The sequence below is a fragment of the Bombina bombina genome, chromosome 5 (genome assembly GCF_027579735.1).
Source record: "Bombina bombina isolate aBomBom1 chromosome 5, aBomBom1.pri, whole genome shotgun sequence".
Taxonomy (NCBI): domain Eukaryota; kingdom Metazoa; phylum Chordata; class Amphibia; order Anura; family Bombinatoridae; genus Bombina; species Bombina bombina.
Genome location: NC_069503.1, coordinates 479,900,321 through 479,925,200, shown reverse-complemented (window position 1 = coordinate 479,925,200; position 24,880 = coordinate 479,900,321). Strand labels below are relative to the sequence as shown.

The window sequence follows — 24,880 nt, the reverse complement described above, 5'->3', positions numbered from 1 at the left end:
AAAGAATTTGTTTCTGATTCTATTATGAAGGCTTTGTCTGCATTTCCACCTTCTAATAAACGTAAAAGGTCTTTTAAAACTTCTCATTTAGCTGATGAAATTTCAAATGACCAACAACATAATAATTAATCCTCTTCTGATGAGGATCTATCTGAAACAGAAGATCCTTCCTCAGATATTGACACTGACAAATCTACTTATTTATTTAAAATAGAGTATATGTGTTCTTTATTAAAAGAAGTGTTAATTACTTTGGATATTGAGGTAACCAGTCCTATTGACGTTCAGTCTAATAAACGTTTAAATGCTGTTTTTAAACCTCCTGTGGTTTCCCCAGGTGTTTTTCCCATTCCTGAGGCTATTTCTGATATGATTTCTAGGGAATTGAATAAGCCAGGTACTTCCTTTATTCCTTCTTCAAGGTTTAAGAGATTGTATCCTTTACCAGCAAAATCTATAGAGTTTTGGGAAAAGATCCCCAAAGTTGATGGGGCTATTTCTACTCTTGCTAAGCCTACCACTTTTCCTATGGAAGATAGGACTTTCTTTAAGGATCCTTTAGATAGGAAGCTTGAATCTTATCTAAGGAAGGCCTATTTATATTCAGGTCATCTTCTCAGACCTGCTATTTCTTTGGGTGATGTTGCGGCTGCATCAACTTTCTGGTTGGAAAATTTAGCGCAACATGAATTAGATTTTGACATATCTAGCATTGTTCGCTTACTGCAACATGCTAATCATTTTATTTGTGATGCCATTTTTGATATTATCAAAATTGATGTTAGATCCATGTCTATAGCTGTATTAGCTAGAAGAGCTTTGTGGCTTAAATCTTGGAATGCTGATATGACATCTAAATCTAGATTACTATCTCTTTCTTTCCAAGGTAAAAATTTATTTGGTTCTCAGTTGGATTCTATTATTTCAACTATCACTGGAGGAAAAGGAGTTTTTTTGCCTCAGGATAAAAAACCTAAGGGTAAATCTAAGGCTTCTAACCGTTTTCGTTCCTTTCGTCAGAATAAGGAACAAGGAATCTGCTTCCAGTTGGAAGCCTTCCTCAAATTGGAATAAATCCAAGCCATTTAGGAAACCAAAGTCTGCCCCTAAGTCCGCATGAAGGTGCGGCCCTCATTCCAGCTCAGCTGGTAGGGGGCATATTAAGGTTTTTCAAGGATTTTTGGATAAAATCTGTCCAAAATCATTGGATTCAGAGCATTGTCTCTCAGGGGTATCGAATAGGATTCAGAGTAAGACCTCCTGTGAAAGCTCAGGCTTTTCTGAAGTGTGTTTCAGACCTGGAGTCTTCAGGGGTAATCATGCCAGTTCCTCCTCAGGAACAAGGTTTGGGGTTTTATTCAAACCTATTCATTGTACCAAAGAAAGAAAATTTGTTCAGACCAGTTCTGGATCTGAAAATTTTGAATCGTTATGTAACAGTACCAACTTTCAAGATGGTGACTATAAGGACTATTCTGCCTTTTGTTCAGCAAGGACATTATATGTCCACAATAGACTTGCAGGATGCATACCTTCATATTCCGATTCATCCAAAACACTACCAGTTTCTGAGATTCTCTTTTCTAGACAAGCATTTCCAATTTTTTGCTCTTCCATTTGGCCTAGCAACAGCTCCAAGAATCTTTTCAAAGGTTCTGGGTGCCCTACTATCTGTAATCAGAGAACAGGGTATTGCAGTGTTTCCTTATTTGGACGATATCTTGGTACTAGCTCAGTCTTCACATACTGCAGAATCTCACACGAATCAACTAGTGTTGTTTCTTCGGAAACATGGTTGGAGGATCAATTTACCAAAAAGTTTCTTGATTCCTCAGACAAGGGTCACCTTTTTAGGCTTTCAGATAGATTCAGTGTCCATGACTCTGTCTCTAACAGACAAGAGACGTTTAAAATTGGTAGCAGCATGCCGGCTCCTTCAGTCTCAGTCATTCCCTTCAGTGGCTATGTGCATGGAAGTTTTAGGTCTAATGACTGCAGCATCGGACGCAATCCCCTTTGCTCGTTTTCACATGAGGCCTCTACAGCTTTGTATGCTGAATCAATGGTGCAGGGATTATACAAAGATATCACAATTAATATCCTTGAATCCCAATGTACGACACTCTCTGACATGGTGGATAGATCACCATCGTTTGGTTCAAGGGGCTTCTTTTGTTCGCCCAACCTGGACTGTGATCACAACAGATGCAAGTCTTTCAGGTTGGGGAGCTGTTTGGGGATCTCTGACAGCACAAGGGGTTTGGAAATCTCAAGAGGTGAGATTACCAATAAATATTTTAGAACTCCGTGCAATTCTCAGGGCTCTTCAGTTCTGGACTCTGCTAAGAGAGAACCGTTCATTTGTTTTCAGACAGACAATATCACAACTGTGGCTTATGTCAATCATCAGGGTTGGACTCACAGTCCCCAAGTTATGAAAGAAGTATCTTGGATACTTGCCTGGGCGGAATCCAGCTCCTGTCTAATCTCTGCGGTGCATATCCCAGGCATAGACAATTGGGAGGCGGATTATCTCAGCCGCCAGACTCTACATCCAGGGGAGTGGTCTCTCCATCCAGATGGGTTTTCTCAGATTGTTCAGATGTGGGGGCTTCCAGAGATAGATCTCATGGCCTCTCATCTAAACAAGAAACTTCCCAGATACCTATCCAGGTCCAGGGATGTTCAGGCGGAAGCAGTGGATGCGCTGACACTTCCTTGGTGTTATCAACCTGCTTATATCTTCCCACCTCTAGTTCTCCTTCCAAGAGTGATCTCCAAAATCATCATGGAACAGTCTTTTGTGTTGCTGGTGGCTCCAGCATGGCCACACAGGTTTTGTTATGTGGATCTAGTGCGGATGTCCAGTTGCCCGCCTTGGCCACTTCCGTTACGGCCGGACCTACTATCTCAAGGTCCATTTTTCCATCAGGATCTCAAATCATTAAATTTGAAGGTGTGGAAATTGGACGCTTAGTTCTGAGTCATATAGGTTTCTCTGACTCAGTGATTAATACTTTTAGGATTCCTAGAATTTTACAGTTCCTTCAGGATGGTTTGGATAAGGGTTTGTCTGCAAGTTCCTTGAAAGGACAAATCTCCGCTTTATTTCACAGAAAGATTGCTATACTTCCTGATATTCACTGTTTTGTACAGGCTTTAGTTCGTATTAAGCCTGTCATTAAATCAATTTCTCCTCCTTGGAGTCTTAATTTGGTTCTGAAGGCGTTACAGGCTCCTCCATTTGAGCCTATGCATTCTTTGCACATTAAACTACTTTCTTGGAAAGTGTTGTTCCTTTTGGCTATCTCTTCTGCTAGAAGAGTTTCTGAGCTATCTGCTCTTTCTTCTGAGTCTCCTTTTCTGATTTTTCATCAGGATAAGGCAGTTTTGCGGACTTCTTTTCAATTTTTACCTAAGGTTGTGAATTCTAACAACATTAGTAGAGAAATTGTTGTCCCTTCCTTATGTCCTAATCCTAAGAATTTTTTGGAAAGATCCTTACATTCTTTGGATGTGGTAAGAGCTTTGAAATATTATGTGGAAGCTACTAAAGATTTCAGGAAGACTTATAGTCTATTTGTTTTATTTTCTGGTCCTAGGAAAGGTCAGAAGGCTTCTGCTAGTTCCTTGGCTTCATGGTTGAAACTTTTGATTCAACAAGCTTATTTGGAGTCGGGTCAGGCCCATCCTCAGAGAATTACAGCTCATTCTACTAGATCAGTTTCCACTTCGTGGGCTTTTAAGAATGAAGCTTCAGTTGATCAGATTTGCAAAGCGGCGACTTGGTCCTCTTTGCATACATTTAATAAATTCTACCGTTTTGATGTATTTGCTTCTTCGGAAGCAGTTTTTGGTAGAAAAGTTCTACAGACAGCTGTTTCAGTTTGATTCTTCTGCTTTTTGATTTAAGTTTTTTTCTTTCAAAAATGAAAATAAACTTATTTTTTTGGGTTGTGGATTAATTTTTTCAGCGAAATATGGCTGTTTTTATTTTTATTCCCTCCCTCTCTAGTGACTCTTGAGTGGAAGACTCCACATCTTGGGTATTGATATCCCATATGTCACTAGCTCATGGACTCTTGCCAATTACATGAAAGAAAACATAATTTATGTGGGAACTTACCTGATAAATTCATTTCTTTCATATTGGCAAGAGTCCGTGAGGCCCACCCTTTTATGGTGGTTATGATTTTTTGTATAAAGCACAACTATTTCCAAATTTCCTTTGTTGATGGTTTCTACTCCTTTCTTTATCATCCCACTGCTTGGCTATTCATTAAACTGAATTGTGGGTGTGGTGAGGGGTTTATTTATAGGCATTTTGAGGTTTGGGAAACTTTTCCCCTCCTGGTAGGATTGTATATCCCATATGTCACTAGCTCATGGACTCTTGCCAATATGAAAGAAATGAATTTATCAGGTAAGTTCCCACATAAATTATGTTTTTTCCCCCATTCCTAAAACTGTCATATAAGGAAATTGACACATTTTGCTTTATATGTTGTTTTTTATTTTACATTTTGCAAGATGTCTCAATCTGATCCTGCCTCAGAAGTATCTGCTGGAACTTTGCTGCCTGATGTCGGTTCTACTAAAGTTAAGTGCATTATATTTCCGAATGTCATTATATTGGTTATCATGATAAATTTTTACATGCAGATATTGTGTCCATCAGTAAATAGTACATTTCCTGTTGTTGTTCCTTCAACTTTTAATGTACATGTTATACCTATGTAATTTAAAGAATTTGTTACTGATTCTATTCAGAAGGCTTTGTCTGCTATTCTGCCTTCTAATTAATATAAAGGTCTTTTAAAACTTCTCATAAGGTTGAGGAAATTTCAAATGACCGACAACATAATGAATTATCCTCTTCTGATGAGAATCTATCTTATTCAGAAGATCTTTCCTCAGATATTGACACTAACAAATCTACTTATTTATTTAAAATTAAGTATTTTAGTTCTTTGTTAAAGAAGTGTTAATTATTTTGGATATTAGAACTAGTAAATTCTGTTTTTAAACCTCCTGTGGTTACTCCAGAGGTTTTTTCCTGTTCCTGATGCTATTTCTGTTATGATTTCTAAGGAATGGAATTAGCCGGGTACTTCTTTTATTCCTTCTTGAAGGTTTAAAAAATTGTATCCTTTTACCAGCAATTTCTATAGAGTTCTGGGAAAAGATCCTCAAACTTGATGGGGCTATTTCTACTCTTACTGAACGTACCTCTATTCCTATGGAAGATAGTACTTACAGTAAGTTCCTTTAGATAGGAAAATTGAATCTTATCTAAGGAAAGCTTAATTATATTCAGGTCGTCTCAGGCCTGCAATTTCTTTGGCTGATGTTGCAGCTGCTTCAACTTTTTTGTTGGAGAGTTAGCGCAACAAGAAATGGATTCTGATTTATCTAGTATTGTTCACTTACTGCAACATACTAATCAGTTCTGATGCCAGTTTTTTATGTCATCAAGATTGATGTTAGATCTATGCCTTTAGCTATTTTTAGCTAGAAGAGTTTTGAGGCTTAAATCTTGGAATGCTGATATGACTTTTTAAGTCTAGATTCCTATCTCTTTCTTTCCAAGGTAATAAGAGACCTAGGGATAAAAATAAAGCTAATCGTTTTCGTTCTTTTTGTCAAATAAGGAACAAAAACCTAATCCTTCCCTATGGAATCTGTTTCCAATTGGAAACCTTCATTAAATGGAGTAAATCCAACCCATTTAAGAAACCAAAAGCCAGCCCCTAAGTCCGCATGAAGGTGCGACTCTCATTCCAGCTCAGCTGGTAGGGGGCCGATTAAGGTTTTTTTTTCAAGAATGTTTGAATAAATTCGGTCCAAAACTAATGGTTTCAGAGTATTGTCTCTCAGGGGTTACAAATAGGATTCTGAGTAAATCCTCCTGTGAGAAGATTTTTTTCTCTCACGCATCCCAGCAAATCCAGTTAAAGCTCAGGCTTTCCTGAAGTGTGTTTCAGACCTGGAGTTTCAGGGGTGGTCATGCCAGTTCCTTTTCAGGAACAAGGTCTGGGGTTTTATTCAAATCTATTCATTGTCCGAAAGAAGGAAATTTCATTCAGACCAATTCTGGATCTGAAAATTTTGAATCGTTATTTAAGAGTACCAATTTTCAAATGGTGACTTTAAGGACTGTTCTGCCTTTTATTCAGCAAGGACATTTTAGGTCCACAATGGATTGCAGGATGTATACCTTCATATTCCGATTCATTCAGATCATTATCAGTTCCTGAGATTCTCTTTTCTAGACAAGCATTACCAATTTGTTGCTTTTCAATTTGGACTCGCAACCGCTCAAAGAATCTTTTTTAAAGGTTCTAGGTGCCCTGCTTTATGGAAACCAGAGAGCAGGGTATTGCAGTGTTTCCTTATTTGGACGATATCTTGGTACTAGCTCAGTCTTTCCGTTCTGCAGAATCTCACACAAATCAACTAGTGTTGTTTCTTCGAAAAACATGGTTGGAGGATCAATTTACCAAAAAGTTTCTTGATTCCTCAGACAAGGGTCACCTTTTTAGGTTTCCAGATAGATTCAGTGTCCATGACTCTGTCTCTAACAGACAAGAGACATTTGAAAGTGGTTGCAGCCTGTCGGCACCTTCAGTCTCAGTCATTCCCTTCAGTGGTTATGTGCATGGAAAATTTAGGTCTCATGACTGCATCATCGGACGCGATTCCCTTTGCTCGTTCTCACATGAGACATCTCTAGCTTTGTTTGCTGAATCCATGGTGCAGGGATTATACAAAGATATCAGAATTAATATCCTTAAATCCCAATGTTTGCCACTCTCTGACGTGGTGGTAAATCACCAGCGTTTAGTTCAAGGGGCTTCTTTGTTCGGCTAACCTGGACTATGATCACTACAGATGCAAGTCTTTCAGGTTGGGGAGCTGTTTGGGGATCTCTGACAGCACAAGTGGTTTGGAAATCTCAAGAGGCGAGCTTACCAATCAATATTTTAGAACTCCGTGCAATTCTCAGAGCTCTTCAGTTTTGGCCTCCGTTGAAGAGAGAACTGTTCATTTATTTTCAAACAGACAATATCACAAACAGTGGCATTTGTCAATCAGCAGGGTGGGACTCACAATCCTTAAGCTATGAAAGAAGTATCTCGGATACTTGCTTGGGCGAAATACAGCTCCTGTCTAATTTCTGCGGTGCATATCCCAGGTATAGACATTGGGAGGAGGATTATCTCAGCCGTCAGACTTTACATCCTGGGGAGTGGTCCCTCCATCCAGATGTGTTTTCTCAGATTGTTCAGATATGGGGTCTTCTACAGATGGATCTGATGGCCTCTCATCTAAACGAGACTTCCCAGATGCCTGTCCAGGTTCAGGGATTTTTAGGCGGAAGCAGTGGGTGCGCTGACACTTCCTTGGTGTTATCAACCTGCTTATATTTTCCCGCCTCTAGTTCTTCCAAGAGTGCTCTCCAGAATCATCATGGAACAATTGTTTGTGTTGCTGGTGGCTCCAGCATGTGGTATGCGGGTCTTGTTCGGATGTCCAGCTGCCAACCTTGGCCACTTCTGTTAAGGCCGGACCTACTGTCTCAAGGTCCGTTTTTCCATCAGTTTTTCAAATCATTAAATTTGAAGGTATGGAAATTGATTGCTTAGTGCTAAGTCATAGAGGTTTATCTGACTCAGTGATTAATACTATGTTACAAGCTCGTAAATCTGTCTCTAGGAAGATTTATTATCGAGTTTGGAAGACTTACATTTCATGGTGTTCTTCTCATAAATTCTCTTGGCATTCTTTTAGAGTTGCAAGAATTTTACAGTTTCTTCAGAATGGTTTGGATAAGGTTTTGTCTGCTTGAAGGGACAAATCTCTGCTCTTTCTGTTTTATTCACAGAAAGATTGCTAAACTTCCTGATATTCACTGTTTTGTACAGGCTTTAGTTCGTATTACGCCTGTCATTAAATCAATCTCTTCTCCTTGGAGTCTTAATTTGGTTTGGAGGGCTTTACAGGCTCCTCCATTTTGAGCCTATGCATTCTTTGGACATTTAACTGCTTTCTTTGAAAGTATTGTTCCTTTTGGCCATCTCTTCTGTTAGAAGAGTTTCTGAGCTATCTGCTCTTTCTTGTGAATCTCCTTTTCTGATTTTTCATCAGGATAAGGCGGTTTTGCGGACTTCATTTACATTTTTTCCTAAGGTTGTGAATTCTAACAACATTAGTAGAGAAATTGTTGTCCCTTCCTTGTGTCCTAATCCTAAGAATTCTTTGGAAAGATCCTTACATTCTTTGTATGTGGTGAGAGCTTTGAAATATTATATTGAAGCTACTAAAGTTTTCAGGAAGACTTCTAGTCTGTTATATTTTCTGGTCCTAGGAAAGGTCAGAAAGCTTCTGCTATTTCCTTGGTTTCTTGGTTAAAGCGTTTGATTCCTCAAGCTTATTGGAGTCGGGTCAGGCCCCGCCTCAGAGAATTACAGCTCATTCTACTACATCAGTCTCCACTTCGTGGGCTTTTAAGAATGAAGCTTCAGTTGATCAAATTTGCAAAGCGGCAACTTGGTCTTCTTTACATACATTTACTAAATTCTACCGTTTTGATGTATTTTGCTTCGTCAGAAGCAGTTTTTGGTAGAAAAGTTCTTCATGCAGCTGTTTCAGTTTGATTCTTCTGCTGATGTTTTAAGTTTTTCTTGTCATTAAAGAATAAACTTATATTTTGGGTTGTGGATTATTTTTTCAGCGGGAAATGGCTGTTGTTTATTTTTATCCCTCTCTCTCTAGTGACTCTTGCATGGAGTTCTACATCTTGGGTATTGATATCCCATACGTCACTAGCTCATTGACTCTTGCCAATTACATGAAAGAAAACATAATTTATGTAAGAATTTACAAGATAAATTCATTTCTTTCATATTGGCAAGAGTCCATGAGGCCCACCCTTTTATATTGTGGTTATGATTTTTTTGTATAAAGCACAATTATTTCCAAATTCCTTTGTTGATGCTTTTTACTCCTTTCTTTATCAACCCACTACTTGGCTATTCTTTAAACTGAATTGTGGGTGTGGTGAGGGGTGTATTTATAGGCATTTGAGGTTTGGGAAACTTTGCCCCTCCTGGTAGGATTGTATATCCCATACGTCACTAGCTCATGGACTCTTTCCAATATTTAAATTCTTACATAAATTATGTTTTTTCTCTCTCCTTTCGCCAAATAGGTTTTAATTAGTGAAATGTTAGTGTTGAAACTACTTCAAGAAAGCTCAATATCTATTAGTAATTATTATGACATAATTTCAAGTATCTTAAAATAATTTATCCTAGATATGTTTTATCTTTACAGAAACGTCTCCTCTGTCTCTTGTTTTGCAGACCACAAATAGACCACACTTGTTAAACGGCTTAAATTCCTTTCAATACAACTTCGACAAGATAAGCTTTCTGAGACAAAGGGGAAATCTTTTGGAAAAACAAGAGGGAGAGAAATACATTAAGGTTGGCTTTTTTTGTTTTACTTATTTACATATGTGATGTTCTTTAAATCTGTAACATGTCCAAAATAGTGATATTTATGGCAATAAAGTGACAGTAATGGCAGAGTTCTAAGTTAAAACAAAATACAGAAGTAACCGTGATAAGCAAATCACAGGGCTTCTTATAGGAGGCGCTATAACAATAAATGGATAGATATGTGGTACAAGATATATAATGTACTACCCTAGAAAAGCAGTATAAAATAAAATTACAAAAATTATATTAAAAAAGAATATACAAAACAGTGACTGGACAAACCAGATATGAAGTGTCCCAGCAAGTGTCCTCGGAACGTCCCAAAACTTGATAGGCCGCTCTCTGTCGTCACCCAAGGGGATGATGCACTTCTATGATGATAAGACAAAAACAGAAACAGAGGCGCCACATGTGTAGGTCAATAAAGAAACGAATCCAGACAGCAAGAGTATAAGGGTACTCAGAAAAGTAGCGGCACTCTATTATGCCAATAGGGACGGGCTGGTGTTCTGCAGCAACCAGCTAGCTGTGTGGAGGATCCCCACCGGATGCAGACAGCACTGGAAATCTCTGCCTTCTGTACCTCTGGCCAATGTTCCCAATGGCAATGCTTCCCTTTGACAAAAGCTGCAGATGGAATGGAGAGAGGGGCTGAACTGCCCTAAGGTTACTGAAATGGAGACTATCACACTCACACCAGACTTGTGTAAAAGTAAAAACCAGTATTTTATTATACAAAATAAAAATACCAAAGGTATAACAATTTACAGCTGGGTGTGTGAATATCAATCTCCTAACAAGAGTATAATAGCGACGCGTTTCTCTGGATCACCCTGTTTCCTCAGGCTTGTATGCTCTATGTATGTACAAATGCCCTTTAAATAGGGCTCAGTAACCTCATAATCCAAAGTCCCTCCCCTTCCTTTACACAAATTGTCCAATAGTTTCCTTCCTTTCTCAATCCACCCAGTTGTTGCTGTAATTATAGAATTACACTATGATCTATAAGTGTGATGAATCAATTCAATAAAGACCGTTATATACTGTAATAGAGAGAGGGTGTTGTCAGTAAGTGTTTTGATCTAAACTGTGTAGTGTCAATCGTGGCTAAATACGTGTTACTCTGAAAGTAAACAGATCTAACATGTGTTTACTTAATAACCAATCAAGTGATCCCATTTTAAGGGGCTTGTCCGTGAGTCTTCTATTAGCACAGTGAACGATATGGTTGTTGCCCTGGGATACAGGTAATGCGGACGTGACATAAGGTCACATGATAGGAATAACCATCCTGAATCTAAGCGTGGTTAAGAAACAATACGGAGTGACGTAGAATCACATGACCGCTGGAGTCCGTGTGCATTGGGCTCTGCGGTTAAGTAAGACTGTTTGGAGCGGTGGGAGCTAGTACTGGGAGCTAGTTTCTGTTTGTAAGTTGGTGCTCTTTTAAATACTAGTTTAGGTTGGGATGAGAGAGTTTTTTTCAGTACAGGGTCTTTCAGGAAACACGTAGGTAGTCAATTATACAATCACATATTCACACTTTTTCATCCCTCGTGCACTCGCTATGCTATTGGTGCTTAACACGAATGGGCGGCAACTATATTGTTGATATATTGTTTTTCCACCGCTCCAAACAGTCTTACTTAACCGCAGAGCCCAATGCACACGGACTCCAGCGGTCATGTGATTCTACGTCACTCCGTATTCTTTCTTAACCACGCTTAGATTCAGGATAGTTATTCCGATCATGTGACCTTATGTCACGTCCGCATTACCTGTATCCCAGGGCAACAACCATAGCGTTCACTGTGCTAATAGAAGACTGACGGACAAGCCCCTTAAAATGGGATCACTTGATTGGCTATTAAGTAAACACATGTTAGATCTGTTTACTTTCAGAGTAACACGTCTTTAGCCACGATCGACACTACACAGTTTATATCAAAACACTTACTGACAATACCCTCTCTCTATTACAGTATATAACGGTCTTTATTGAATTGATTCATCACACATATAGATTATCATAGTGTAATTCTATAATTACAGCAACAACTGGGTGGATTGAGAAAGGAAGGATACTATTGGACAATTTGTGTAAAGGAAGGGGAGGGACTTTGGATTATGAGGTTACTGAGCCCTATTTAAAGGGCATTTGTACATACATAGAGCATACAAGCCTGAGGAAACAGGGTGATCCCGAGAAACGCGTCGCTATTATACTCTTGTTAGGAGATTGATATTCACACACCCAGCTGTAAATTGTTATACCTTTGGTATTTTTATTTTGTATAATAAAATACTGGTTTTTACTTTTACACAAGTCTGGTGTGAGTGTGATAGTCTCCATTTCAGTAACCTTAGGGCAGTTCAGCCCCTCTCTCCATTCCATCTGCAGCTTTTGTCAAAGGGAAGCATCGCCATTGGGAACATTGGCCAGAGGTACAGAAGGCAGAGATTTCCAGTGCTGTCTGCATCCGGTGGGGATCCTCCACACAGCTAGCTGGTTGCTGCAGAACACCAGCCCGTCCCTATTGGCATAATAGAGTGCCGCTACTTTTCTGAGTACCCTTATAACCTTGCTGTCTGGATTCTTGTCTTTATTGACCTACACATGTGGCGCCTCTGTTTTTGTTTTTGTCTTATCACCATAGAGTTCTAAGTTAAAGGGACATAAACAAGTTGGGATAGAGACAAAATACTTTAATTACTTTACCTGCAAATTTATACTGCAGTGCCTCACCATTAACCCTTTCTTTTTAGTTTCTGAATTGTAAAGCTCTAACTCCCCCGACACATTTCCTTATCTGGCTGTATCTATATCTAATTGTTGTTTTGGTAGAATACAAAAATGCATAAGGATTATCTGCTGGAGCATGCCTAGTAGCTGTGAACTCAGTTGAAATACAATGCCTGTGTTTAAACACTGATAAGGGGGGGGGGGGGGGGTTAAGTTTGCTTCTCCAGGCAGCTTAGCTATGTAATTCATTTTGTTTGTTTTTGAAAGAGATTTTCAAATACTTTCCTGCAGTTTTTTTTTCTTTCATGCAAACTATTTTTAAGTAATTAGCCCTTTTAGGATATGCACATATCTCAACCTGTTTTATGTCCCTTTAACCCCTTAATGACCACAGCACTTTTCCATTTTCTGTCCGTTTGGGACCAAGGCTATTTTTACATTTCTGCTGTGTTTGTGTTTAGCTGTAATTTTCCTCTTACTCATTTACTGTACCCACATATATTATATACCGTTTTTCTCGCCATTAAATGGACTTTCTAAAGAGATCATTATTTTCATCATATCTTATAATTTACTATAAAAAAAATTATAAAATATGAGGAAAAAATGGAAAAAAACACACTTTTTCGAGCTTTGACCCCCAAAATCTGTTACACATCTACAACCACCAAAAAACACCCATGCTAAATAGTTTCTAAATTTTGTCCTGAGTTTAGAAATACCCAATGTTTACATCTTCTTTGCTTTTTTTGTAAGTTATAGGGCTATAAATACAAGTAGCACTTTGCTATTTCCAAACCATTATTTTTCAAAATTAGCGCTAGTTACATTAGAACACTAATATCTTTCAGGAATCTCTGAATATCCATTGACATGTATATATTTTTTTAGTAGACATCCCAAAGTATTGATCTAGGCCCATTTTGGTATATTTCATGCCATCATTTCGCTCGCCAAATGCGATTAAATACAAAAAATCGTTCACTTTTTCACTAATTTTTTCACAAACTTTTGGTTTCTCACTGAAATTATTTACAAACAGCTTGTGCAATTATGGCTTAAATGGTTGTAAATTCTTCTCTGGGATCCCCTTTGTTCAGAAATAGCAGACATATATGGCTTTGGCATTGCTTTTTAGCAATTAGAAGGCTGTTAAATGCCACTGCGCACTACACGTGTATTATGCCCAGCAGTAAAGGGGTTAATTAGGGAGCATGTAGGGAGCTTTTAGAGGTAATTTTAGCTTTGGTGTAGTGTTGTACACAACCCCAATTATTGATCTAGGCCAATTTTGGTATATTTCATGCCACCATTTCACCGCCAAATGCGATCAAATTAAAAAAACGTTACATTTCTCCAACATAGGTGTGTCCGGTCCACGGCGTCATCCTTACTTGTGGGATATTCTCTTCCCCAACAGGAAATGGCAAAGAGCCCAGCAAAGCTGGTCACATGATCCCTCCTAGGCTCCGCCTACCCCAGTCATTCTCTTTGCCGTTGTACAGGCAACATCTCCACGGAGATGGCTTAGAGTTTTTTAGTGTTTAACTGTAGTTTTTATTATTCAATCAAGAGTTTGTTATTTTAAAATAGTGCTGGTATGTACTATTTACTCAGAAACAGAAAAGAGATGAAGATTTCTGTTTGTATGAGGAAAATGATTTTAGCACCGTAACTAAAATCCATGGCTGTTCCACACAGGACTGTTGAGAGCAATTAACTTCAGTTGGGGGAACAGTGTGCAGTCTCTTGCTGCTTGAGGTATGACACATTCTAACAAGACGATGTAATGCTGGAAGCTGTCATTTTTCCCTATGGGATCCGGTAAGCCATGTTTATTACGATGGTAAATAAGGGCTTCACAAGGGCTTATTAAGATTGTAGACTTTTCTGGGCTAAATCGATTCAGTTTTAAAACATATTTAGCTTTGAGGAATCATTTTATCTGGGTATATTGATATTATAAATATCGGCAGGCACTGTATTAGACACCTTATTTCTCTGGGGCTTTCCCAAAGCATAAGCAGAGCCTCATTTTCGCGCCGGTGTGGCGCACTTGTTTTTGAGAGGCATGGCATGCAGTCGCATGTGAGAGGAGCTCTGATACTTAGAAAAGACTTTCTGAAGGCGTCATTTGGTATCGTATTCCCCTTTGGGTTTGGTTGGGTCTCAGCAAAGCAGATACCAGGGACTGTAAAGGGGTTAAAGTGTTAAAACGGCTCCGGTTCCGTTATTTTAAGGGTTAAAGCTTCCAAATTTGGTGTGCAATACTTTTAAGGCTTTAAGACACTGTGGTGAAAATTTGGTGAATTTTGTACAATTCCTTCATGTTTTTTCGCAATTGCAGTAATAAAGTGTGTTCAGTTTAAAAATTTAAAGTGACAGTAACGGTTTTATTTTAAAACGTTTTTTGTACTTTATTATCAAGTTTATGCCTGTTTAACATGTCTGAACTACCAGATAGACTGTGTTCTGAATGTGGGGAAGCCAGAATTCCTGTTCATTTAAATAAATGTGATTTATGTGATAATGACAATGATGCCCAAGATGATTCCTCAAGTGAGGGGAGTAAGCATGGTACTGCATCATTCCCTCCTTCGTCTACACGAGTCTTGCCCACTCAGGAGGCCCCTAGTACATCTAGCGCGCCAATACTCCTTACTATGCAACAATTAACGGCTGTAATGGATAATTCTGTCAAAAACATTTTAGCCAAAATGAACCCTTGTCAGCGTAAGCGTGGCTGCTCTGTTTTAGTTACTGAAGAGCATGACGACGCTGATATTAATATCTCTGAAGGGCCCCTAACTCAATCTGAGGGGGCCAGGGAGGTTTTGTCTGAGGGAGAAATTACTGATTCAGGGAACATTTCTCAACAGGCTGAACCTGATGTAATTGCATTTAAATTTAAGTTGGAACATCTCCGCATTCTGCTTAAGGAGGTATTATCCACTCTGGATGATTGTGAAAAGTTGGTCATCCCAGAGAAACTATGTAAAATGGACAAGTTCCTAGAGGTGCCGGAGCTCCCAGAAGCTTTTCCTATACCCAAGCGGGTGGCGGACATTGTTAATAAAGAATGGGAAAGGCCCGGTATTCCTTTCGTCCCTCCCCCCATATTTAAAAAATTGTTTCCTATGGTCGACCCCAGAAAGGACTTATGGCAGACAGTCCCCAAGGTCGAGGGAGCGGTTTCTACTTTAAACAAACGCACCACTATACCCATAGAGGATAGTTGCGCTTTCAAAGATCCTATGGATAAAAAATTAGAAGGTTTGCTTAAAAAGATGTTTGTTCAGCAGGGTTACCTTCTACAACCAATTTCATGCATTGTCCCTGTCACTACAGCCGCATGCTTCTGGTTTGATGAGCTGATAAAGGCGCTCGATAGTGATTCTCCTCCTTATGAGGAGATTATGGACAGAATCAATGCTCTCAAATTGGCTAATTCTTTCACCCTAGACGCCACTTTGCAATTGGCTAGGTTAGCGGCTAAGAATTCTGGGTTTGCTATTGTGGCGCGCAGAGCGCTTTGGTTGAAATCTTGGTCGGCTGATGCGTCTTCCAAGAACAAGCTACTAAACATTCCTTTCAAGGGGAAAACGCTGTTTGGCCCTGACTTGAAAGAGATTATCTCGGATATCACTGGGGGTAAGGGCCACGCCCTTCCTCAGGATCGGCCTTTCAAGGCGAAAAATAGACCTAATTTTCGTCCCTTTCGTAAAAACGGACCAGCCCAAAGTGCTACGTCCTCTAAGCAAGAGGGTAATACTTCTCAAGCCAAGCCAGCTTGGAGACCAATGCAAGGCTGGAACAAGGGAAAGCAGGCCAAGAAACCTGCCACTGCTACCAAGACAGCATGAAATATTGGCCCCCGATCCGGGACCGGATCTGGTGGGGGGCAGACTCTCTCTCTTCGCTCAGGCTTGGGCAAGAGATGTTCTGGATCCTTGGGCGCTAGAAATAGTCTCCCAGGGTTATCTTCTGGAATTCAAGGGACTTCCCCCAAGGGGGAGGTTTCACAGGTCTCAGTTGTCTTCAGACCACATAAAAAGACAGGCGTTCTTACATTGTGTAGAAGACCTGTTAAAAATGGGAGTGATTCATCCTGTTCCACTAAGAGAACAAGGGATGGGGTTCTACTCCAATCTGTTCATAGTTCCCAAAAAAGAGGGAACGTTCAGACCAATCTTAGATCTCAAGATCTTAAACAAGTTTCTCAAGGTTCCATCTTTCAAGATGGAAACCATTCGAACTATTCTTCCTTCCATCCAGGAGGGTCAATTCATGACCACGGTGGATTTAAAGGATGCGTATCTACATATTCCTATCCACAAGGAACATCATCGGTTCCTAAGGTTCGCATTCCTGGACAAACATTACCAGTTCGTGGCGCTTCCTTTCGGATTAGCCACTGCTCCAAGGATTTTCACAAAGGTACTAGGGTCCCTTCTAGCGGTGCTAAGACCAAGGGGCATTGCAGTAGTACCTTACCTGGACGACATTCTGATTCAAGCGTCGTCCCTTCCTCAAGCAAAGGCTCACACGGACATTGTCCTGGCCTTTCTCAGATCTCACGGCTGGAAAGTGAACGTGGAAAAGAGTTCTCTATCCCCGTCAACAAGGGTTCCCTTCTTGGGAACAATTATAGACTCCTTAGAAATGAGGATCTTTCTAACAGAGGCCAGAAAAACAAAACTTCTAGACTCTTGTCGGATACTTCATTCCGTTCCTCTTCCTTCCATAGCTCAGTGCATGGAAGTGATCGGGTTGATGGTGGCGGCTATGGACATAGTTCCTTTTGCGCGCATTCATCTAAGACCATTACAACTGTGCATGCTCAGTCAGTGGAATGGGGACTATACAGACTTGTCTCCGAAGATACAAGTAAATCAGAGGACCAGAGACTCACTCCGTTGGTGGCTGTCCCTGGACAATCTGTCTCAAGGGATGACGTTCCGCAGACCAGAGTGGGTCATTGTCACGACCGACGCCAGTCTGATGGGCTGGGGCGCGGTCTGGGGATCCCTGAAAGCTCAGGGTCTTTGGTCTCGGGAAGAATCTCTTCTACCGATAAATATTCTGGAACTGAGAGCGATATTCAATGCTCTCAAGGCCTGGCCTCGGCTAGCGAGGACCAAGTTCATACGGTTTCAATCAGACAACATGACAACTGTTGCGTACATCAACCATCAGGGGGGAACAAGGAGTTCCCTAGCGATGGAAGAAGTGACCAAAATCATTCTATGGGCGGAGTCTCACTCCTGCCACCTGTCTGCTATCCACATCCCAGGAGTGGAAAATTGGGAAGCGGATTTTCTGAGTCGTCAGACATTGCATCCGGGGGAGTGGGAACTCCATCCGGAAATCTTTGCCCAAGTCACTCACCTGTGGGGCATTCCAGACATGGATCTGATGGCCTCTCGTCAGAACTTCAAAGTTCCTTGCTACGGGGCCAGATCCAGGGATCCCAAGGCGGCTCTAGTGGATGCACTAGTAGCACCTTGGACCTTCAATCTAGCTTATGTGTTCCCGCCATTTCCTCTCATCCCCAGGCTGGTAGCCAGGATCAATCAGGAGAGGGCGTCGGTGATCTTGATAGCTCCTGCGTGGCCACGCAGGACTTGGTATGCAGATCTGGTGAATATGTCATCGGCTCCACCTTGGAAGCTACCTTTGAGACGAGACCTTCTTGTTCAGGGTCCGTTCGAACATCCGAATCTGGTTTCACTCCAGCTGACTGCTTGGAGATTGAACGCTTGATTTTATCGAAGCGAGGATTCTCAGATTCTGTTATCGATACTCTTGTTCAGGCCAGAAAGCCTGTAACTAGAAAGATTTACCACAAAATTTGGAAAAAATATATCTGTTGGTGTGAATCTAAAGGATTCCCTTGGGACAAGGTTAAGATTCCTAGGATTCTATCCTTCCTTCAAGAAGGATTGGAAAAAGGATTATCTGCAAGTTCCCTGAAGGGACAGATTTCTGCCTTGTCGGTATTACTTCACAAAAAGCTGGCAGCTGTGCCAGATGTTCAAGCCTTTGTTCAGGCTCTGGTTAGAATCAAGCCTGTTTACAAACCTTTGACTCCTCCTTGGAGTCTCAATTTAGTTCTTTCAGTTCTTCAGGGGGTTCCGTTTGAACCCTTACATTCCGTTGATATTAAGTTATTATCTTGGAAAGTTTTGTTTTTAGTTGCGATTTCTTCTGCTAGAAGAGTCTCAGAATTATCTGCTCTGCAGTGTTCTCCTCCTTATCTGGTGTTCCATGCAGATAAGGTGGTTTTACGTACTAAACCTGGTTTTCTTCCAAAAGTTGTTTCTAACAAAAACATTAACCAGGAGATTATCGTACCTTCTCTGTGTCCAAAACCAGTTTCAAAGAAGGAACGTTTGTTGCACAATTTGGATGTTGTTCGCGCTCTAAAATTCTATTTAGATGCTACAAAGGATTTTAGACAAACATCTTCCTTGTTTGTTGTTTATTCAGGTAAAAGGAGAGGTCAAAAAGCAACTTCTACCTCTCTCTCTTTTTGGATTAAAAGCATCATCAGATTGGCTTACGAGACTGCCGGACGGCAGCCTCCCGAAAGAATCACAGCTCATTCCACTAGGGCTGTGGCTTCCACATGGGCCTTCAAGAACGAGGCTTCTGTTGATCAGATATGTAGGGCAGCGACTTGGTCTTCACTGCACACTTTTACTAAATTTTACAAGTTTGATACTTTTGCTTCTTCTGAGGCTATTTTTGGGAGAAAGGTTTTGCAAGCCGTGGTGCCTTCCATTTAGGTGACCTGATTTGCTCCCTCCCTTCATCCGTGTCCTAAAGCTTTGGTATTGGTTCCCACAAGTAAGGATGACGCCGTGGACCGGACACACCTATGTTGGAGAAAACAGAATTTATGTTTACCTGATAAATTTCTTTCTCCAACGGTGTGTCCGGTCCACGGCCCGCCCTGGTTTTTTTAATCAGGTCTGATAATTTATTTTCTTTAACTACAGTCACCACGGTACCATATGGTTTCTCCTATGCAAATATTCCTCCTTAACGTCGGTCGAATGACTGGGGTAGGCGGAGCCTAGGAGGGATCATGTGACCAGCTTTGCTGGGCTCTTTGCCATTTCCTGTTGGGGAAGAGAATATCCCACAAGTAAGGATGACGCCGTGGACCGGACACACCGTTGGAGAAAGAAATTTATCAGGTAAACATAAATTCTGTTTTTTCACAATTTTAGGTTTCTCACTGAAATCATTTACAAACAGCTTGTGCAATTATGGCACAAATGGTTGTAAATGCTTCTCTGGGATCCCCTTTGTTCAGAAATAGCAGACATATATGGCTTTGGCATTGCTTTTTGGTAATTAGAAGGCCGCTAAATGCCACTGCGCACCACACGTGTATTATGCCCAGCAGTGAAGGGGTTAATTCTGTAGCTTGTAGGGAGCTTGTAGGGTTAATTTTAGCTTTAGTGTAGTGTAGTAGACAACCCAAAGTATTGATCTAGGCCCATTTTGGTATATTTCATGCCACCATTTCACCGCCAAATGAGATCAAATAAAAAAAAACGTTCCCTATTTCACAAACTTTTTCACAAACTTTAGGCTTCTCACTGAAATTATTTACAAACAGCTTGTGCAATTATGGCACAAATGGTTGTAAATGCTTCTCTGGGATCCCCTTTGTTCAGAAATAGCAGACATATATGTCTTTGGCGTTGCTTTTTGGTAATTAGAAGGCCGCCAAATGCCGCTGCGCATCACACGTGTATTATGGCTAGCAGTGAAGGGGTTAATTATGTAGCTTGTAGGGAGCTTGCAGGGTTAATTTTAGCTTTAGTGTAGAGCTCAGCCTCCCACCTGAAACATCAGACCCCCTGATCCCTCCCAAACAGCTCTCTTCCCTCCCCCACCCCACAATTGTCCCCGCCATCTTAAGTACTGGCAGAAACTCTGCCAGTACTAAAATAAAAGTTATATTTGTTTTTTTGGGGGTTTTTTTCTTAGCATATTTACATATGCTACTGTGTAGGATCCCCCTTAGCCCCCAACCTCACTGATCCCCCACCAAACAGATCTCTAACCCTCCCCCTCTGCCTTAATGGGCGCCATCTTGGGTACTGGCAGCTGTCTGCCAGTACCCAGTTTAGTAAAAAAAGTGTTTTTTTTATTTAATTGCCCTTTTCTGTAGCGTAGCTTCTCTCCCCCCCCCCCCCCGATCAACCCCCCTAGTGACGTATGGGATATACATTCCTACCAGGAGGGGCAAAGTTTCCCAAACCTCAAAATGCCTATAAATACACCCCTCACCACACCCACAATTCAGTTTTACAAACTTTGCCTCCTATGGAGGTGGTGAAGTAAGTTTGTGCTAGATTCTACGTTGATATGCGCTCCGCAGCAAGTTGGAGCCCGGTTTTCCTCTCAGCGTGCAGTGAATGTCAGAGGGATGTGAGGAGAGTATTGCCTATTTGAATTCAATGATCTCCTTTTACGGGGTCTATTTCATAGGTTCTCTGTTATCGGTCGTAGAGATTCATCTCTTACCTCCCTTTTCAGATCGACGATATACTCTTATATATACCATTACCTCTGCTGATTTTCGTTTCAGTACTGGTTTGGCTTTCTACAAACGTGTAGATGAGTGTCCTGGGGTAAGTAAATCTTATTTTCTGTGACACTCTAAGCTATGGTTGGGCACTTTATTTATAAAGTTCTAAATATATGTATTCAAACATTTATTTGCCTTGACTCAGAATGTTCAACATTCCTTATTTTCAGACAGTCAGTTTCATATTTGGGATAATGCGTTTGAATCAATCATTTTTTCTTACCTTAAAAATTTGACTTTTTTTCCCTGTGGGCTGTTAGGCTCGCGGGGGCTGAAAATGCTTCATTTTATTGCGTCATTCTTGGCGCGGACTTTTTTGGCGCAAAAAATCTTTTCTGTTTCCGGCGTCATACGTGTCGCCGGAAGTTGCGTCATTTTTTGACGTCCTTTTGCGCCAAAAATGTCGGCGTTCCGGATGTGGCGTCATTTTTGGCCAAAAAATATGGGCGTCGCTTTTGTCTCCACATTATTTCAGTCTGATTTTTTCTTTGCTTCTGGTTACTAGAAGCTTGTTTATTGGCATTTTTTCCCATTCCTGAAACTGTCATTTAAGGAATTTGATCAATTTTGCTTTATATGTTGTTTTTTCTCTTACATATTGCAAGATGTCTCACGTTGCATCTGAGTCAGAAGATACTTCAGGAAAATCGCTGTCTAGTGCTGGAACTACCAAAGCTAAGTGTATCTGCTGTAAACTTTTGGTAGCTATTCCTCCGGCTGTTGTTTGTATTAATTGTCATGACAAACTTGTTAAAGCAGATAATATTTCCTTTAGTAATGTACCATTGCCTGTTGCAGTTCCCTCAACATCTAAGGTGCAGAATGTTCCTGATAACATAAGAGATTTTGTTTCTGAATCCATCAAGAAGGCTATGTCTGTTATTTCTCCTTCTAGTAAACATAAAACATCTTTTAAAACTTCTCTCTCTACAGATGAATTTTTAAATGAACATCATCATTCTGATTCTGATGACTCTTCTGGTTCAGAGGATTCTGTCTCAGAGATTGATGCTGATAAATCTTCATATTTATTTAAAATGGAATTTATTCGTTCTTTACTTAAAGAAGTACTAATTGCTTTAGAAATAGAGGATTCTGGTCCTCTTGATACTAATTCTAAACGTTTAGATAAGGTGTTTAAATCTCCTGTGGTTATTCCAGAAGTTTTTCCTGTTCCTAATGCTATTTCTGAAGTAATTTCCAGAGAATGGGATAAATTGGGTAATTCATTTACTCCTTCTAAACGTTTTAAGCAATTATATCCTGTGCCGTCTGACAGATTAGAATTTTGGGACAAAATCCCTAAAGTTGATGGGGCTATTTCTACCCTTGCTAAACGTACTACTATTCCTACGTCAGATGGTACTTCGTTTAAAGATCCTTTAGATAGGAAAATTGAATCCTTTCTAAGAAAAGCTTATCTGTGTTCAGGTAATCTTCTTAGACCTGCTATATCTTTGGCTGATGTTGCTGCAGCTTCAACTTTTTGGTTGGAGACTTTAGCGCAACAAGTAACAGATCATGATTCTCATAATATTATTATTCTTCTTCAGCATGCTAATAATTTTATCTGTGATGCCATTTTTGATATTATCAGAGTTGATGTCAGGTTTATGTCTCTAGCTATTTTAGCTAGAAGAGCTTTATGGCTTAAAACTTGGAATGCTGATATGGCTTCTAAATCAACTCTACTTTCCATTTCTTTCCAGGGTAACAAATTATTTGGTTCTCAGTTGGATTCCATTATCTCAACTGTTACTGGTGGGAAAGGAACTTTTTTACCACAGGATAAAAAATCTAAGGGTAAAAACAGGGCTAATAATCGTTTTCGTTCCTTTCGTTTCAACAAAGAACAAAAGCCTGATCCTTCATCCTCAGGAGCAGTTTCAGTTTGGAAACCATCTCCAGTCTGGAATAAATCCAAGCCTTCTAGAAAGGCAAAGCCTGCTTCTAAGTCCACATGAAGGTGCGGCCCTCATTCCAGCTCAGCTGGTAGGGGGCAGGTTACGTTTTTTCAAAGAAATTTGGATCAATTCTGTTCACAATCTTTGGATTCAGAACATTGTTTCAGAAGGGTACAGAATTGGTTTCAAGATGAGACCTCCTGCAAAGAGATTTTTTCTTTCCCGTGTCCCAGTAAATCCAGTGAAAGCTCAAGCATTTCTGAATTGTGTTTCAGATCTAGAGTTGGCTGGAGTAATTATGCCAGTTCCAGTTCTGGAACAGGGGATGGGGTTTTATTCAAATCTCTTCATTGTACCAAAGAAGGAGAATTCCTTCAGACCAGTTCTGGATCTAAAAATATTGAATCGTTATGTAAGGATACCAACGTTCAAAATGGTAACTGTAAGGACTATCTTGCCTTTTGTTCAGCAAGGGCATTATATGTCCACAATAGATTTACAGGATGCTTATCTGCATATTCCGATTCATCCAGATCATTATCAGTTCCTGAGATTCTCTTTTCTGGACAAGCATTACCAGTTTGTGGCTCTGCCGTTTGGCCTAGCTACAGCTCCAAGAATTTTTACAAAAGTTCTCGGTGCCCTTCTGTCTGTAATCAGAGAACAGGGTATTGTGGTATTTCCTTATTTGGACGATATCTTGGTACTTGCTCAGTCTTTACATTTAGCAGAATCTCATACGAATCGACTTGTGTTGTTTCTTCAAGATCATGGTTGGAGGATCAATTTACCAAAAAGTTCATTGATTCCTCAGACAAGGGTAACTTTTCTGGGTTTCCAGATAGATTCAGTGTCCATGACTCTGTCTTTAACAGACAAGAGACGTCTAAAATTGATTTCAGCTTGTCGAAACCTTCAGTCACAATCATTCCCTTCGGTAGCCTTATGCATGGAAATTCTAGGTCTTATGACTGCTGCATCGGACGCGATCCCCTTTGCTCGTTTTCACATGCGACCTCTTCAGCTCTGTATGCTGAATCAATGGTGCAGGGATTACACAAAGATATCTCAATTAATATCTTTAAAACCGATTGTACGACACTCTCTAACCTGGTGGACAGATCACCATCGTTTAATTCAGGGGGCTTCTTTTGTGCTTCCGACCTGGACTGTAATTTCAACAGATGCAAGTCTCACAGGTTGGGGAGCTGTGTGGGGATCTCTGACGGCACAAGGAGTTTGGGAATCTCAGGAGGTGAGATTACCGATCAATATTTTGGAACTCCGTGCAATTTTCAGAGCTCTTCAGTCTTGGCCTCTTCTGAAGAGAGAATCGTTCATTTGTTTTCAGACAGACAATGTCACAACTGTGGCATACATCAATCATCAAGGAGGGACTCACAGTCCTCTGGCTATGAAAGAAGTATCTCGAATTCTGGTTTGGGCGGAATCCAGCTCCTGTCTAATCTCTGCGGTTCATATCACAGGTATAGACAATTGGGAAGCGGATTATCTCAGTCGCCAAACGTTACATCCGGGCGAATGGTCTCTTCACCCAGAGGTATTTCTTCAGATTGTTCAAATGTGGGGACTTCCAGAAATAGATCTGATGGCCTCTCATCTAAACAAGAAACTTCCCAGGTATCTGTCCAGATCCAGGGATCCTCAAGCGGAAGCAGTGGATGCATTGTCACTTCCTTGGAAGTATCATCCTGCCTATATCTTTCCGCCTCTAGTTCTTCTTCCAAGAGTAATCTCCAAGATTCTGAAGGAATGCTCGTTTGTTCTGCTGGTAGCTCCGGCATGGCCTCACAGGTTTTGGTATGCGGATCTTGTCCGGATGGCCTCTTGCCATCCGTGGACTCTTCCGCTACGACCAGACCTTCTGTCGCAAGGTCCTTTTTTCCATCAGGATCTCAAATCCTTAAATTTAAAGGTATGGAGATTGAACGCTTGATTCTTAGTCAAAGAGGTTTCTCTGACTCTGTGATTAATACTATGTTACAGGCTCGTAAATCTGTATCCAGAGAGATATATTATAGAGTCTGGAAGACTTATATTTCTTGGTGTCTTTCTCATCATTTTTCTTGGCATTCTTTTAGAATTCCAAGAATTTTACAGT

The 24,880-nt window shown here is 40.4% G+C and overlaps 1 protein-coding gene across 11 annotated transcripts in view; it reads left to right on the top strand.

Annotated features, from left to right (window-relative positions):
- Positions 1 to 24,880, top strand: part of LOC128660491 (NKAP family protein CG6066) — a 739,752-nt gene that overhangs the window by 202,692 nt on the left and 512,180 nt on the right. For all 11 annotated transcript variants that reach the window (XM_053714374.1, XM_053714373.1, XM_053714371.1 and 8 more), the window contains one exon: positions 9,366 to 9,488. In XM_053714374.1, the coding sequence (XP_053570349.1) occupies positions 9,366 to 9,488 (123 nt within the window). The remainder of the gene's footprint in view (positions 1 to 9,365; positions 9,489 to 24,880) is intronic.